Raw genomic sequence first — 16,962 nt, 5'->3', positions numbered from 1 at the left:
TCTCCCAGCTGACACACACACCAACTCCCCACAATTACCTCTATCGCCATGAAAAGGCAGAAGAATTTGATCCAGACCAGACTAACAGAAACAACCCCTGAGAAGGAGATAGACCTAACCAATCTCCCTGAAAAAGAATTCAAAATGAAGGTCATAACCATGCTGATGGATCTTCAGAGAAATATGCAAGAGCTAAGGGATGAAGTCCGGAAGGAGATTACAGAAATGAGACAATCTCTGGAATGACTTAAGAGCAGACTGGATGAGGTGCAAGAGGCCGTTAATGGAATAGAAATCAGAGAACAGGAACACAGAGAAGCTGACACAGAGAGAGATAAAAGGATCTCCAGGAATGAAACAATATTAAGAGAACTGTGTGACCAACCCAAAAGGAACAATATCCACATTATAAGGGTACTAGAAGAAGAGGAGAGAGAAAAATGGATAGAAAGTGTATTTGAAGAAATAATTGCTGAAAATTTCCCCAAACTGCAGGAGGAAATAATCGATCAGACCATGGAAGTACACAGAACTCCCAACAGAAGGGACCCAAGGAGGGCAACACCAAGACACATAATAATTAAAATGGCAAAGATCAAGGACAAGGACAGAATTTTAAAGGCAGCTAGAGAGAGGAAAAAGGTCACCTACAAAGATAAACCTATCAGGCTATCATCAGACTTCTCAATAGAAACCTTACAGGCCAGAAGAGAATGGCATGATATATTTAATGCAATGAAACAGAAGGGCCTTGAACCAAGAATACTGCATCCAGCACGACTATCATTTAAATATGATGGTGGGATTAAACAATTCCCAGACAAGCAAAAGTTGAGGGAATTTGCCTCCCACAAACCATCTCTACAGGGCATCTTACAGGGACTGCTCTAGATGGGAGCACTCCTAAGACTAAATAGATGTCACCAGAGAAAATAAAATCACAGCAAAGAAAGCACACCAACCAAATACTAACTAAAGGCAAAAAATAAAATCAACTACCCACAAAAGCAGTTAAAGGAAACACAAAAGAACACAGAATAAAACAACCAACATATAAAGAATGGAGGAGGAAGAATAAGAAGGGAGAGAAGTAAAGAATCACCAGACAGTGTTTATAATAGCTCAATAAGCGAGTTAAGTTAGACAGTAAGATACTAAAGAAGCTAACCTTGAACCTTTGGTAACCATGAATCTAAAGCCTGCAATGGCAATAAGTACCTATCTTTCAATAACCACCCTAAATGTAAATGGACTGAATGCACCAATCAAAAGACACAGAGTAATAGAATGGATAAAAAAGCAAGACCCATCTATATGCTGCTTACAAGAGACTCACCTCAAACCCAAAGACATGCACAGACTAAAAGTCAAGGGATGGAAAAAGATATTTCATGCAAACAACAGGGAGAAAAAAGATGAATGGATAAGGAAGATGTGGTACCTATATACAAAGGAATATTACTCAGCCATAAAAAGGAATGAAATTTTGACATGTGCAACATGGATGGGCCTACAGGGTATTATGTTAAGTAAATGAGACAAGGAAAGACAAATACCATGATTTCACATAGATGTGGAATCTAAAAAATAAAAACAAACAAAACAGAAACAGACTGATAGATGCAGAGAACATACTTAGTTGTCATAGGAAGGGGTTGGGAGGTGGGTGAAATAGTTGAAGAGGGAAAAATATTAGGGATAATCTTTGGTGTGTTGATCTTGGTGATAGCTACATGAGTGCATACACATGTCAAAATTCATCAAGCTGTACATTAAGATTTATACATTTTATTGGATGTACCTCAATTTTAAAGTCATTAGAAAACAAAATGACTACAATTCTTAAAAGGGAGAGCTTAGAGATCAAAGTGAGCTAATAAATATATATGAAATGACAGAAACAGAATATTCCCACTTGCAATGCTCAATATAATAATCTTTGATTCAATCAAGATTATCAATGCATGCTAAAACCATTAAGTAAATAGTTATTGGGAAGAAGATACACAGAATCGGAGTTCCATATGGTTAATTACAGAGGGAAAAAGTACCTTTATATTGGCACAACCTGGCAATACCACCTTACATGATGAAACTCAGTATCACTAGTAGGACAACCTGACATTATGTGCCTATTAACAGATGCAATATGAAGTACACAGCTATGAAGTATTCCTGTCAAAAAAAAAATTTAACCTAAATTCAATCAAGTCTTTGAACTTAACTGACAACTGAAAGAAACCAGGGGATATTGAAACAAGTTTAACACCACCATGTGATGTCTAATTGTTTACCAGACAGAACCAGAACATGAGACATCCTACAAAACAAGAGGTCAGGACTCTTCAGAAACAGCGATGTTTGAAAGTGGGGAGGGGAAGGGAAGGTGGCAGGTCAGAGGTACTATTCTAGGTCAAAAGAGACTAAAGCAACATAACTAAATATAAGGTTTACACCTTGATTAGATCTTGCATTTGGAAAAAAAAAAAAAGAGAGAAACCAGAAATGAAGGATATTTTTGTACCAACTGGTGACTTACTTTTCACTTCCTGGATGTGATACTATTTTATTATGCAGGAGAATCTTAGGAAATGCATGGGAAGTATTTAGAAGTGAAGTATCAAGATGTCTGCAATTTACTTTCAAATGGCTCCACAATGCATATTTACAAAGAGAAAGGTACATTCAATATGGCAAAATGTTAGAGTTGGTGAATCCAGAAGAAGAGGAAAGGTACACCTCAGAGATTTTGTGTGCTCAGGTCCAGACCACCACAAAGTGAGTCAAATGAACTTTTTGTTTTCCCAGTGCATATGAAAGTTATGATTATGCTCTACAGTAGTCTACAGTGTGCAGCAGCCCTGTCAAAAAAATCAGGGTACATACCTTCATTAAAAAGACTTAATTGCTAAAAATGCTAGTCATCTGAGCTTTCAGTGAGTTGTAACTACTGATCACAAATCACCATAACAAACATAATGAAAACGTTTGAAATATTTTGAGAATTATCAAAATGTGACACAGAGGCTATGTGAGCAAATGCTACTGGAAAAACAGCACCAATACACTTGCTTTTTCTTTTGGTGTTGCCACAAACCTTCAATTTGTAAAAAGTTTTTCTAGTAGGCTTGAACATTTTCAAAATAAAAAGCTGGGAAAAATCATGCTAGGCAGAAGGAATCAGGGATGGTAACATTAGCTACTATTTGAGTCGGGACGCACCATTACATTTGCAAACTTTTTCCCCCCACAGCAATCCTGGAGCATAGACTTGTGCTTATTCATACTAAGCATTCAATTTTTTACTGAATGTTACCAGTCGAGACCCTCAGCTTGGACAGCTGGGAGTTCCTTGCTCACACAGTTATATAAATGGCAAAGCTGGACTCTGAACCCAGGTCTAAATACCTTCAAAGCCTGTGCTCTTTCTATGAGATGCTGCTGCCTCTCTACTTTATAATCTACTCCACTGACAGCCACCAGAGGAAGAGAATATACAGTTTTCTTTGGTCATCTGGTCATGAATTCTTCCTTCCATCATAAACAAGTCCCTATTGCAACCTTATCTTCAGTTGTATTAGTTTCAAGGGTAAACAGGATTGTAGTAAATGACATGGCTCCAAACAGCGCCATACAGAAAAACAGAATCAAACCATTCTGAAAACAGAGAAAGATGTTTTACCTTCTACCTCTTCCCAATCATCTTCACTTTCCTCCTCCTCATCTCCTTCCCAGCTGCCTCCATCCACAGTGGCCTCTTTCTTTGGATGATGTGTCTTCTTGGGGGAACTTGAGAAGTCCCTGTGTAAAAATCACAGGAAGGAAGGTGCAGAAAGCTCAGACATCCTAGTGCTACATTTAAGTCAAATGGAATCTTCAGGACTCCTTCTTCTATGTACTGGAAATGTGCTGCAGTTATTTAGAGATGGTCTGAAGCTCTGAGCCTCATTTTCTCCACCAGCATGGGTCTCAAGTTCTCAGCAAGGTGTGCTGATTATCTAATACTAGACATGCTGTCAAAACGGAAAGAACACTATGAACCTGTAACCTAGAGCTGCATGAAGGAAGATACAGCTAGGCCTGGAAATGGTATGGGAAAAGTTAGAAGAAACCACAATAATCTGAGTTCCAGAACTAAAAGATATCATATCTGTGTGTCTACACATGCAGCTGGATGCCAGAATGAGGAGAAGGGAATTCACATTTGCTGATCCTACTGTGAGCCAAATCAGAAGATTTTCCACCACCTTTAAGAAATATGATATAAGGAAAACTGAAGTTGGTAAAATTCTAACTTCAAGATAAAAAGGGATGTGACTCTATACAGGTATGTCATAAATAACAGAAACATGGGACAGGTAGCTAGTTAAGTAGGTTAGATAAGTAGCTAGCTAAATATTGGCTCAAACTAAATGGTTGCTAGTATGTAATACATTTCTGCAAATTCATATATGTGTTTATAGAGTATTGAATCACTTTTAGTTTTTGTGAGGTGTGACACATGGTATCAACTGAGAATATTTTAGCACATTTAAAATAACCAATCCTCAGTTTTCAGTCCTAAAAAAAGACACACACTCCCTTTTTAGTCTACCACTTTCTCTCTATAGAAACAAAGAATTTCTCTTAGCAGAAATGTCCATGTCCATGGGTTTGATGCAGTCAACTCTCAACTGAGAGGGAAAAGGAGATCCAGAGCCTTCACTGCAGCATCCTGGTCTGTACCTGGGTTTCTCTAGAGAGAAGATTTCAACTAGTGGGGAGAGGCAACTGGAAAGCAGTAAGCTCAGAGGCGTTCTTACAAGTCTAAGGGAAAAGAAGAGATGAACCACGGTGGAGAATCTGCATGCTTTCTTGTGCTCCTTTCATGGCTGCCCTCTCCTGGACTACTGTCCCACGCCAGGAGTGGAGGCTGCTGGAAAAGCGGACATTGCCAAATGAAAGGTCCTGCCTAGAGGTCACAGGGCACACAAAAATGCAGGTGGCATGGTTCCAGCCCTCTGAGAGCTTATAGGGTAGTAGGCAGGGGTATATGCCATGGACACAAGTAGGCATAACACAAGGCAGACACAGCACTGTAAATGCTTAAGAGATGCTGCAAAAAATCAGAGGAGACTTCCTAAAATAGAGACCACAGGACACAGGACAACATCCAGACCACATCCACACCTGCAAGAACACAGCGCCCTGCGAAGGCGGTAAGATACAAGCCCCAGCCCGGCAGGACCCGAGCGCCCCGCCCGCCCTCCGGCTCCCGGCGGGTGAAAAGAAACTGGTGCGGTTTTTTTTTGGCGAGTGCTTTTTGGAAGCCTTAAAGGGACGGGCCCCCGTTGCTAGGGAGGCAGGGTGGCGGGACCGGTGAGCAGGTGCCTGGGACCGGCGCCTGAGGACAAAGAATATCCCGCGTTTCTCCCTGCGGGACCGGCGGGCGGGTGCCTGAGACCGGCACCTGAGGACGGAGGAAATCGCGCGTTTTTCCCCTTTTTTCTCTCTTTTTGGCGAGTGCTTTTTGGAAGCCTTAAAGGGACAGGGACCCTGGTGCTAGGGAGGAAGGGCGGCGGGACTGGTGAGCAGGTGCCTGGGACCAGCGCCTGAGGACAAAGAATATCGAGCGTTCCTTCCCTGCGGGACCGGTGGGTGGGTGCTTTTTGGAAGCCTTGAAAGGACAGGGACCCTGGTGCTAGGGAGACAGGGCAGCAGGACCAGTGAGTGGGTGCCTGGGACCGGCACCTGAGAATAAAAAAAAAGAAAAAAAAAAAAATTGCGTGTTTTTTCCTTTTTTTTTTCCTTTCTGTTCCCTCTCTCATTGTTGCTGTTGTTGTTTTGGTTTGGAGAGTGCTTTTTGGAAGTCTTAAAGGGGCAGGACAGGTCACTTAGACCAGAGGCAGGGAATCTGGGGATCTCTGGGCACTCTAACCCCCTGGGCAGCAGGGAGCACAGAGGCCCCTTACGGAGATAACTGGCCTCCCAGCTGCTCCCCCTCCAACGGGGCTCCACCATTTTGGAGGAACAGCCCCAGCCAGGCCACGCCCACAGCAAGAGCAGAGATAAACCCCAAAGCAACTGGGCAGGAAGCAGAAGCCCGGTCTGAGCACAGCTGCCCAGCACAAGCCACTAGAGGTCGCTATTCTCCCAGGAAAAGGCCACAAACCAACAAGAAGGGAAGCTCTTCCAGCGGTCACTTGTACCAGCTCTGCAAACTATCTCTATCACCATGAAAAGGCAAAACTACAGGCAGACAAAGATCACAGAGACAACACCTGAGAGGGAGACAGACCTAACTAGTCCTCCTGAAAAAGAATTCAAAATAAAAATCATGAACATGCTGACAGAGATGCAGAGAAAAATGCAAGAGCAATGGGATGAGATGCAGAGAAAAATGCAAGAGCAGTGGGATGAGATGCAGAGAAAAATGCAAGAGCAGTGGGATGAAGTCCGGAAGGAGATTACAGATGTCAGGAAGGAGATCACAAAAGTGAAACAATCCCTGGAAGGATTTATAAGCAGAATGGATAAGATGCAAGAGGCCATTGAAGGAATAGAAGCCAGAGAACAGGAACGTATAGAAGCTGACATAGAAATAAAAGGATCTCCAGGAATGAAACAACACTAAGAGAAATATGTGACCAATACAAAAGGAACAATATTCGTATTATAGGGATACCAGAAGAGGAAGAAAGAGGAAAAGGGATAGAAAGTCTCTTTGAAGAAATAATTGCTGAAAACTTCCCCAAAATGGGGGAGGAAATAATCGAACAGACCATGGAATTACACAGAACTCCCAACAGAAAGGATCCAAGGAGGACAACACCAAGACACATAGTAATTAAAATGGCAAGGATCAAGGACAAGGAAAGAGTTTTAAAGGCAGCTAGAGAGAAAAAGGTCACCTATAAAGGAAAACCCATCAGGCTAACATCAGACTTCTCGAGAGAAACCCTACAGGCCAGAAGAGAATGGCATGATATACTTAATGCAATGAAACAGAAGGGCCTTGAACCAAGGATACTGTATCCAGCACGACTATCATTTAAATATGATGGCGGGATTAAACAATTCCCAGACAAGCAAAAGCTGAGGGAATTTGCTTCCCACAAACCACCTCTACAGGGCATCCTACAGGGACTGCTCTAGATGGGAGCACCCCTAAAAAGAGTACAGAACAAAACACACAACACATGAAGAATGGAGGAGGAGGAATAAGAAGGGAGAGAAGAAAAGAATCTCCAGACAGTGTATATAACAGCTCAATAAGCGAGCTAAGTTAGGCAGTAAGATACTAAAGAAGCTAACCTTGAACCTTTGGTAACCACGAATCTAAAGCCTGCAATGGCAATAAGTACATATCTCTCAATAGTCACCCTAAATGTAAATGGACTTAATGCACCAATCAAAAGACATAGAGTAATAGAATGGATAAAAAAGCAAGACCCATCTATATGCTGCTTACAAGAAACTCACCTTAAACCCAAAGATAAGCATAGACTAAAAGTCAAGGGATGGAAAAACATATTTCAGGCAAACAACAGTGAGAAGAAAGCAGGGGTTGCAGTACTAATATCAGACAAAATAGACTTCAAAACAAAGAAAGTAACAAGAGATAAAGAAGGATACTACATAATGATAAAGGGCTCAGTCCAACAAGAGGATATAACCATTCTAAATATATATGCACCCAATACAGGAGCACCAGCATATGTGAAGCAAATACTAACAGAACTAAAGAGGGAAATAGACTGCAATGCATTCATTGTAGGAGACTTCAACACACCACTCACCCCAAAGGATAGATCCACCGGGCAGAAAATAAGTAAAGACACACAGGCACTGAACAACACACTAGAACAGATGGACCTAATAGACATCTATAGAACTCTACATCCAAAAGCAACAGGATATACATTCTTCTCAAGTGCACATGGAACATTCTCCAGAATAGACCACATACTCGCTCACAAAAAGAGCCTCAGTAAATTCCAAAATATTGAAATTCTACCAACCAATTTTTCAGACCACAAAGGTATGAAAGTAGAAATAAATTCTACAAAGAAAACAAAAAGGCTCACAAACACATGGAGGCTCAACAACATGCTACTAAATAATCAATGGATCAATGAACAAATCAAAATAGAGATCAAGGAATATATAGAAACAAATGACAACAACAACACTAAGCCCCAACTTCTGTGGGATGCAGCGAAAGCAGTCTTAAGAGGAAAGTATATAGCAATCCAGGCACACTTGAAGAAGGAAGAACAATCCCAAATGAATAGTCTAACATCACAATTATCAAAACTGGAAAAAGAAGAACAAATGAGGCCTAAAGTCAGCAGAAGGAGGGACATAATAAAGATCAGAGAAGAAATAAACAAAATTGAGAAGAATAAAACAATAGCAAAAATCAACGAAACCAAGAGCTGGTTCTTTGAGAAAATAAACAAAATAGATAAGCCTCTAGCCCAACTTACTAAGAGAAAAAGAGAATCAACACAAATCAACATAATCAGAAATGAGAATGGAAAAATCACGACAGACTCCACAGAAATACAAAGAATTATTAAAGACTACTATGAAAACCTATATGCCAACAAGCTGGAAAACCTAGAAGAAATGGACAACTTCCTTGAAAAATACAACCTCCCAAGACTGACCAAGGAAGAAACACAAAAGTTAAACAAACCAATTACAAGCAAAGAAATTGAAACAGTAATCAAAAAACTACCCAAGAACAAAACCCCGGGCCGGACGGATTTACCTCGGAATTTTATAAGACACACAGAGAAGACATAATACCCATTCTCCTTAAAGTGTTCCAAACAATAGAAGAAGAGGGAATACTCCCAAACTCATTCTATGAAGCCAACATCACCCTAATACCAAAACCAGGCAAAGACCCCACCAAAAAAGAAAATTACAGACCAATATCCCTGATGAATGTAGATTGAAAAATACTCAATAAAATATTAGCAAACAGAATTCAACAGTATATCAAAAGGATCATACACCATGACCAAGTGGGATTCATCCCAGGGATGCAAGGATCCTACAACATTCGAAAATCCATCAACATCATCCACCACATCAACAAAAAAAAAAGACAAAAACCACATGATCATCTCCATAGATGCTGAAAAAGCATTTGACAAAATTCAACATCCATTCATGATAAAAACTCTCAGCAAAATGGGAATAGAGGGCAAGTACCTCAACATAATAAAGGCCATATATGATAAACCCACAGCCAGCATTATACTGAACAGCGAGAAGCTGAAAGCATTTCCTCTGAGATCGGGAACCAGACAGGGATGCCCACTCTCCCCACTGTTATTTAACATAGTACTGGAGGTCCTAGCCACGGCAATCAGACAAAACAAAGAAATACAAGGAATCCAGATTGGTAAAGAAGAAGTTAAACTGTCACTATTTGCAGATGATATGATACTGTACATAAAAAACCCTAAAGACTCCACTCCAAAACTACTAGAACTGATATCGGAATACAGCAAAGTTGCAGGATACAAAATTAACACACAGAAATCTGTAGCTTTCCTATACACTAACAACGAATCAATAGAAAGAGAAATCAGGAAAACAATTCCATTCACCATTGCATCAAAAAGAATAAAATACCTAGGAATAAACCTAACCAAAGAAGTGAAAGACCTATACCGTGAAAACTACAAGTCACTCTTAAGAGAAATTAAAGGGGACACTAATAAATGGAAACTCATCCCATGCTCATGGCTAGGAAGAATTAATATCGTCAAAATGGCCATCCTGCCCAAAGCAATATACAGATTTGATGCAATCCCTCTCAAATTACCAGCAACATTCTTCAATGAATTGGAACAAATAATTCAAAAATTCATATGGAAACACCAAAGACCCCGAATAGCCAAAGCAATCCTGAAAAAGAAGAATAAAGTAGGGGTGATCTCACTCCCCAACTTCAAGCTCTACTACAAAGCCATAGTAATCAAGACAATTTGGTACTGGCACAAGAACAGAGCCACAGACCAGTGGAACAGATTAGAGACCCCAGAAATTAACCCATACATATATGGTCAATTAATATTTGATAAAGGAGCCATGGACATACAATGGCAAAATGACAGTCTCTTCAACAGATGGTGCTGGCAAAACTGGACAGCTACATGTAGGAGAGTGAAACTGGACCATTGTCTAACCCCATATACAAAGGTAAACTCAAAATGGATCAAAGACCTGAATGTAAGTCATGAAACCATTAAACTCTTGGAAAAAAACATAGGCAAAAACCTCTTAGACATAAACATGAGTGATCTCTTCTTGAACATATCTCCCCGGGCAAGGAAAACAACAGCAAAAATAAGCAAGTGGGACTACATTAAGCTGAAAAGCTTCTGTACAGCGAAAGACACCATCAATAGAACAAAAAGGAACCCTACAGTATGGGAGAATATATTTGAAAATGACAGATCCGATAAAGGCTTGACGTCCAGAATATATAAAGAGCTCACAAGCCTCAACAAACAAAAAACAAATAACCCAATTAAAAAATGGGCAGAGGAACGGAACAGACAGTTCTCCAAAAAAGAAATACAGATGGCCAAGAGACACATGAAAAGATGCTCCACATCGCTAATTATCAGAGAAATGCAAATTAAAACTAAAATGAGGTATCACCTCACACCAGTAAGGATAGCTGCCATCCAAAAGACAAACAACAACAAATGTTGGCGAGGCTGTGGAGAAAGGGGAACCCTCCTACACTGCTGGTGGGAATGTAAATTAGTTCAACCATTGTGGAAAGCAGTATGGAGGTGCATCAAAATGCTCAAAACAGACCTACCATTTGACCCAGGAATTCCACTCCTAGGAATTTACCCTAAGAACGCAGCAATCAAGTTTGAGAAAGACAGATGCACTCCTATGTTTATCGCAGCACTATTTACAATAGCCAAGAATTGGAAGCAACCTAAATGTCCATCGGTAGATGAATGGATAAAGAAGATGTGGTACATATACACAATGGAATACTACTCAGCCATAAGAAGTGGAAAAATCCAACCATTTGCAGCAACATGGATGGAGCTGGAGAGTATTATGCTCAGTGAAATAAGCCAAGCGGAGAAAGAGAAATACCAAATGATTTCACTCATCTGAGGAGTATAGGAACAAAGGAAAAACTGAAGGAACAAAACAGCAGTGGAATTACAGAACCCAAAAATGGACTAACAGGTACCAAAGGGAAAGGAACTGAGGAGGATGGGTGGGCAGGGAGGGATAAGGGCGGGGAAGAAGAAGGGGGGTATTAAGATTAGCATGCATGGGGGGGAGAGAGAAAGGGGAGGGTGGGCTGCACAACACAGAGAGGACAAGTAGTGACTCTACAACATTTTGCTAAGCTGATGGACAGTAACCGTAATGTGGTTGTTAGGGGGGACCTGATATAGGGGAGAGCATAGTAAACATAGTATTCTTCATGTAAGTATAGATTAAAAATTAAAAAAAAAAAAGAAAGAAAGAAAGAAAGAAAGAAAGAGAAGGGGGATTACTCCTTAACAGGATAAAACTATTGGTAAATCAAAGATCAACGCATGCTTTAAATATCCTTAATGTTGATCACTTAAAGGGTGTCAGATGATCAGCTATGGAGGTACTCTTTTCTGATAATATTCCTTTCTCTTAATTAAAAAAAAAAAAAAGCAGTTACTGTGTGCTGACCTCCAATGAGTTCTGCACAGTGGTATAGAGGGCATGTCAAAGTGTGGGCAAAGGGTCTGTTTGTTTCTATGCAGAAGATCAAGGCCTAGCTTGGATACCCAGAAAATAAACTAAGATACCATATGAGGAGGAGCTTCCGGCATCAGCACTCTCTGGAGGACTTGTGCCGGGGGATGATCATCAAAAAGCCTCAACAGGGATCCGGACGATGCTGCGGTTGTGGCTGCATCCAGCCCACCGTCTCCTGGACTTGCCATAGGAATGAGGAGGGAGATGTCTAGGCTGGCATGTGCATACAGTGAGACAACAAATTTGACCGGATCTGTACTGTTGGAACTCAACCAGGAGTTGGGAGGGGTGCAAGTTGTATCACTCCAAAATCTCATGACTATAGACTATCTATGGTTAAAAGAACATATGGGATGTGAACAGATCCCAGAAATGGGCTGCTTTAATTTGTCTGATGGTTCAAGTACAGTTGGACAATATCCATCATATCATAGATAAATTTTCACAAATGCCTAAGGTGCCTAAATGGTTTTCTTGTCTTCACTGGAGATGGATGGTAATTATAGATTTGCTTTGTTTATGTCACCGTATTCCTATTATGTTAATATGTGTGTGCAAATTAGTTAGTAGTTTAAAACCTTTACATACTTAAGGTACTATACAAGAAGATATGTCAAAGAAATAATCAATCCTCCCATGTTTCCTTCATATGCTACATCTATAGCTTTTCTTCTTCCTTCCTAATTACAACCCTTAAATAGAATTCGTGCCTCATATCGAATTTACTGAGTATCATAATTCCTCCAGGTGGTAAAGATACCTCGAGACAAGTGCTGGGCATAGAAGCCACAGGGCATAAATCTGCAAAGAAGTAAAAAGCTAACCTTTGCAAACAATATGGCTTCTCTCTCACTTACCAACTTTACATTTCCCTGTATGGCCCCGGAAGATGACTGGTTAGCCAGAGACGGGTAAGATTCCTCAAGGGAGGAACAACCTAAGACAGGCACAGTCGCAGGGGGCCATCAGGTGAGAATTTGGGGATCAACAGAGGTGAGGCTCAGAACCTCACCCCCCCTGCTTTGAGAGAAATCTTCTGCATCCGTGGATGTTTTGCTGCCCTTGTCTAGCCTGGATTAATACTTAGTCCATAGGCACACACCTGATCATCTGATCATCTACATTTGCCTTCTTACAGCACTAAACTATGTTTTCTACCTTTATCTTGCATCTACCTACCACTTCAGCATTTTATTAAAAATAAAAATAATAATAATAATAGGAGAAATGTGGGATCAACATATAAATCAAGTACAAAAATCAAACGAATATTCATATTTGACCTGATTGTTTATAGGTCATAATACATGATCAAAACCGGAAGTTTCTGTGATGAATGCCCTTGTACTGTTCACCATGTAAGAATTTATTCACTATGTAAGAATTCATTCACCATGTAAGAACTTGTTTGTTATGCTTCAGAAGATTGGAGACTGACGAGAATTAGGCTTGAGATGGATTAATGATTGTACATTGAGCGTTGACCCCCCTATACTGAATTTTATTGTTGTTAACAACCATTTGATCAATAAATATGAGAGATGCCCTCTCAAAAAAAAAAAAAAAAAAGTCAGAGGAGAAAGGGGAAGAATCAATGAAGACTGCAGAGTAGGTGGCTTGTGATCTGCATCTTCAAGGTGGAAGGATGTATTACAGGTAGAAAGAACATGAACACGACTCAGAGGTAGCCAGGTATGAGCATGTGTCCAGTGAATGACGGGAAGTTCCTGCTGGACAAGAACAGTTAGTGTACCTGAGGAGAGTAGTCCAAGAGAAAGCTGGAATGGCATGTAAATATTCTGTATATGGAATAACTTTGTATAGTAGAAAAGGCACTAGACCAGGAGTTAGAAAACCTAGGTCTCATCCTCATTTCTGCCACCCTCTAGCTGTACAACCACAAACAAATCACTTTCTGCAAGCTCTCATTGTCTTCATCTGGAAAGTTTGGAAGGAAGGCTCTATAATAGCTAAGATTCTTTCCAGCTTTTACTAGTGCTCTGAGCTCTAACTTGAAGAGTTTAAAGATCTCATTTTTTCCTCGGATCCTAGTGACAAGCAAAAAGAGCAGGTTTCCTTATTCATACTTCTCTGAATTAAGATCCAGTTGAAGCTTTTCAACCATCTCACCTGAAATCTTCCTCATCACTGAGGGCTTCATCCTTTATAACTTCGGGGTTTTCCGATTTAACAGTCACCTTGGCCACTTTCTTTTTTGCTGGGCTATCTGCTGGACCCCCAGGATCACTGCGGCCTTTTCTCCTCTTTCCTTGTGAAACTTTTGAGAGAAGGCTCTTTTTTAGAGGTTTCTCATCTTCAAAGACACCTAGAAGACCACATGGAACATCAGGTTAGGGACAAGAGGAAAGGTGGAGGCAGTGTGGTTTCACGGGCAAAGTCATGAGAAGACTTTTGTGCATCCTCCCTCCAAACCACATCTCTGTAACTAGTTCACCGTCTATATCTGGTCAACAACCAATTTCAGCCTCTTGCCACACTCAGTCTGGCCTCCACTCTTCTCATACAGTAAAAACCTTTTTCCTTTACAGGCATTTTATTCTTCTCCTCCTAAGACTACAAAGAGACCATCTCGTGACTCAGTATCTAACTTCAAAATTTTAAATTTCAGCTAATATCCAGCAAGGAAAATACATCAATCCATTAATTAACAACATCTTACTTTTTACCACCTGTCAAGACTATTTATTTTAGGGATAACCTACATTATTAAGCAAAATGCTTCAAGTTCATAAACATGTCCAAGTTTTACACTGTATTTCTATTAATCCATGTTTCTGCCATCTTTCAAAAACAAACTCTGCTCAAAACACACACTTTAACCTTTCCAATCTAACCCAAATGGCACTTGTATACCAACCACCTCAGCAAGCTGAGGGTTGAAAAAAGATAGTAGTAACTCAAAAATACATTTATTTTCTTAAAGTAATTATTTGTTGTTGTTGTTTAAGGGAAATATAAAAAATACATAAGCCAGTGGCTTTAGTTAAGTCTGGCTATCTAAAGTACAGTCTGTTTATTAACACAAATATATTGCTAAATTTAATAAACAGTTTATAAATATGGCAGGCGAGGATCTTTCTTTCAACAAATACATTCATACAAATAATCTTGAGTCTGAAATAAATCATCTCCTTTTGCGTGACTGTTTCAATTACATTTGTAAAACAAAAGTACCCTAGCCTTAATTGAGGTTCCAAAAGGAACTGCAATATCAACTTAAAATATCAACTTTATTCATTCCTTCCATTTATGGTTTGTCCTGCTGACTCTCTGGTTAGGTATTTATATTGCCCAAGAATCTACTTTTGCATGGGGAAAACACTCTCCTTTTTGATGTAAATAATAATTTTCAAAAATTTAACACTATTGGGGCATTTATTTGTTTTAATGCTCAGTGATATCATTGAATTCAGTTGTTTCTTTAATGTTTTATAAAAAGAAGGCATTTATGTATTCCCATGTTTTAGACATTGTAATGGAAACATAAAATATTTTAAAATTATTTAGAATCTGGAAACAGGTTTCTTATGTGAAGTCCAGAAGCTGCTTAAAGGTTTATGAATTGACATTTTGAGTAGAAGCCCTGTAAAGTCAGGATTTCTGGATCTTATGGTGGTTTTTAGCCCTCCATTAATTAGTAAGCAAAGATGTTAAATACTTAATTTTTACTAATCTAAAAATGCAGGTGGGAGGATACTTCAGAAGCATAGGTTCTCCCTGCCAAACTTAAGTGTTGCTTAGAAGCTACAGCTGTGTATTTTGTGCTTTGAAGAAAGAGATGGAGTTAAAGGGGGGGAGGGGAGGAAACTGAATAATAAAAATTATTCATGATATCATTACTTATAATATCCAAAAATGTTTTAAATCTGAGCTTCCAACCATGAGATAACCATTAATTAAAGTACAGTCACACAATGAAATATTAATCTATTAAGAGGAAGGAAAATAATATATGATAAAAAGTTAAACATGCAAAGTTGTTTTTACAGTGTGGTTTCTACTGCATAAAGAAACAGACTGGAAGGAAATATACCATCATTTTAGTGGTAGTTATTTCTGGACAGTAGAAATATGGATGACATTCTTTTTTCTTTATTCTTTGCTGTGTGGTTTTTTTATCCCAGAGAATCTAGAGGCTATTTTCCAGGACTCCCCAAGAAGTAGAGCTATCTAGTATGTCTAGCCAGCCTCTTGAACTCAACATAGTTATTTCAGGAAGGCAGGAATTACCACTGTAGCTTGTTTGGCCATCTATTGAGATTTAATAAAAATACCTGCTTAAACCTGCCAGTGGCACCTCCAGCACTCAGAATAAATACAAACTCTTTAGCTTGGTCTCCAGATTAAGTGTCCAGCCCACCTCTCCCACCTCAATTCCTACCACTTGCCCCCTCACTCACTGTGTCCAGCCAACTGCCCAAGTTCATTGCCTCCTAAGTCTTCAATCTTAGTGACTCCTCTGCCTATATAACTCTTTTCCCCAAGAACTTCCTATGAATGTCTCCTTCAGGATATTCAAAAATCGGCTGAAAATATCACCTCCTTGACCAATGATTCTGACTTAGCTGCTTCTTCCCCACTCCCATGTCAGTATTATATCAACCTGTTTTACTTTCTTCATAGCTCTTGCCACCATGTAGATTTATTTTTTAACTTGTTATTGTCTTCCCTACCTATCCATCACCAAAGATTAAAGGCATCATGAAGGCAGGGACCTTGCCTGTCCTGTTCTCTACTGTAATTCTAGTGCCTAGAACAGAGCCTGGAAATAAGTCCTTAGTATTTATTAAAGGAATTAATGAATTATGTCAGTGAAGGCATTAATTAACATAGAGAAGAAATATGAAGAAACTAGAGATATGTAGGGAAAAAGTCACCATGGCCAAGATCCTCACCTGACCCTACTCTAGTTGCCCACTGTGCACATGCAATGCTCACAGATGCATGTGCGCACACCTGTTGGTGGTGAGCCATAACTGTCTGTGTTGCTACTTAAGGAGCTCTGCCCAGTGCTCTCCCAGGGGTGGTGCAGAGGCAGAGCGGCCTGGGGGCAAAGACAGATTGCAAACTTGCCAAAAGCAGACGTGATTCTAGCCCTCCACCCACCATCTCAAGAATAAAGCTTGGCATAAACCCTTTTAACCCCAACTATCCATTGTTGCTATT

The 16,962-nt window shown here is 39.9% G+C and overlaps 1 protein-coding gene across 2 annotated transcripts in view; it reads right to left on the bottom strand.

Annotated features, from left to right (window-relative positions):
• XPC (XPC complex subunit, DNA damage recognition and repair factor) overlaps positions 1-16,962 on the bottom strand; it is a 58,248-nt gene that overhangs the window by 39,858 nt on the left and 1,428 nt on the right. For both annotated transcript variants that reach the window (XM_037023948.2, XM_037023949.2), the window contains exons 2-3: positions 13,906-14,101; positions 3,683-3,801 (exon numbers count right to left, since the gene is read on the bottom strand). In XM_037023948.2, coding sequence (XP_036879843.1) covers positions 3,683-3,801; positions 13,906-14,101 — 315 coding nt within the window. The remainder of the gene's footprint in view (positions 1-3,682; positions 3,802-13,905; positions 14,102-16,962) is intronic.

This window comes from Manis javanica, chromosome 3 (assembly GCF_040802235.1).
Source record: "Manis javanica isolate MJ-LG chromosome 3, MJ_LKY, whole genome shotgun sequence".
NCBI classification, from domain to species: Eukaryota; Metazoa; Chordata; class Mammalia; order Pholidota; family Manidae; genus Manis; species Manis javanica.
The sequence above is the reverse complement of the archived record's forward strand: the minus strand, read 5'-3'. Positions and strand labels throughout refer to the sequence as shown.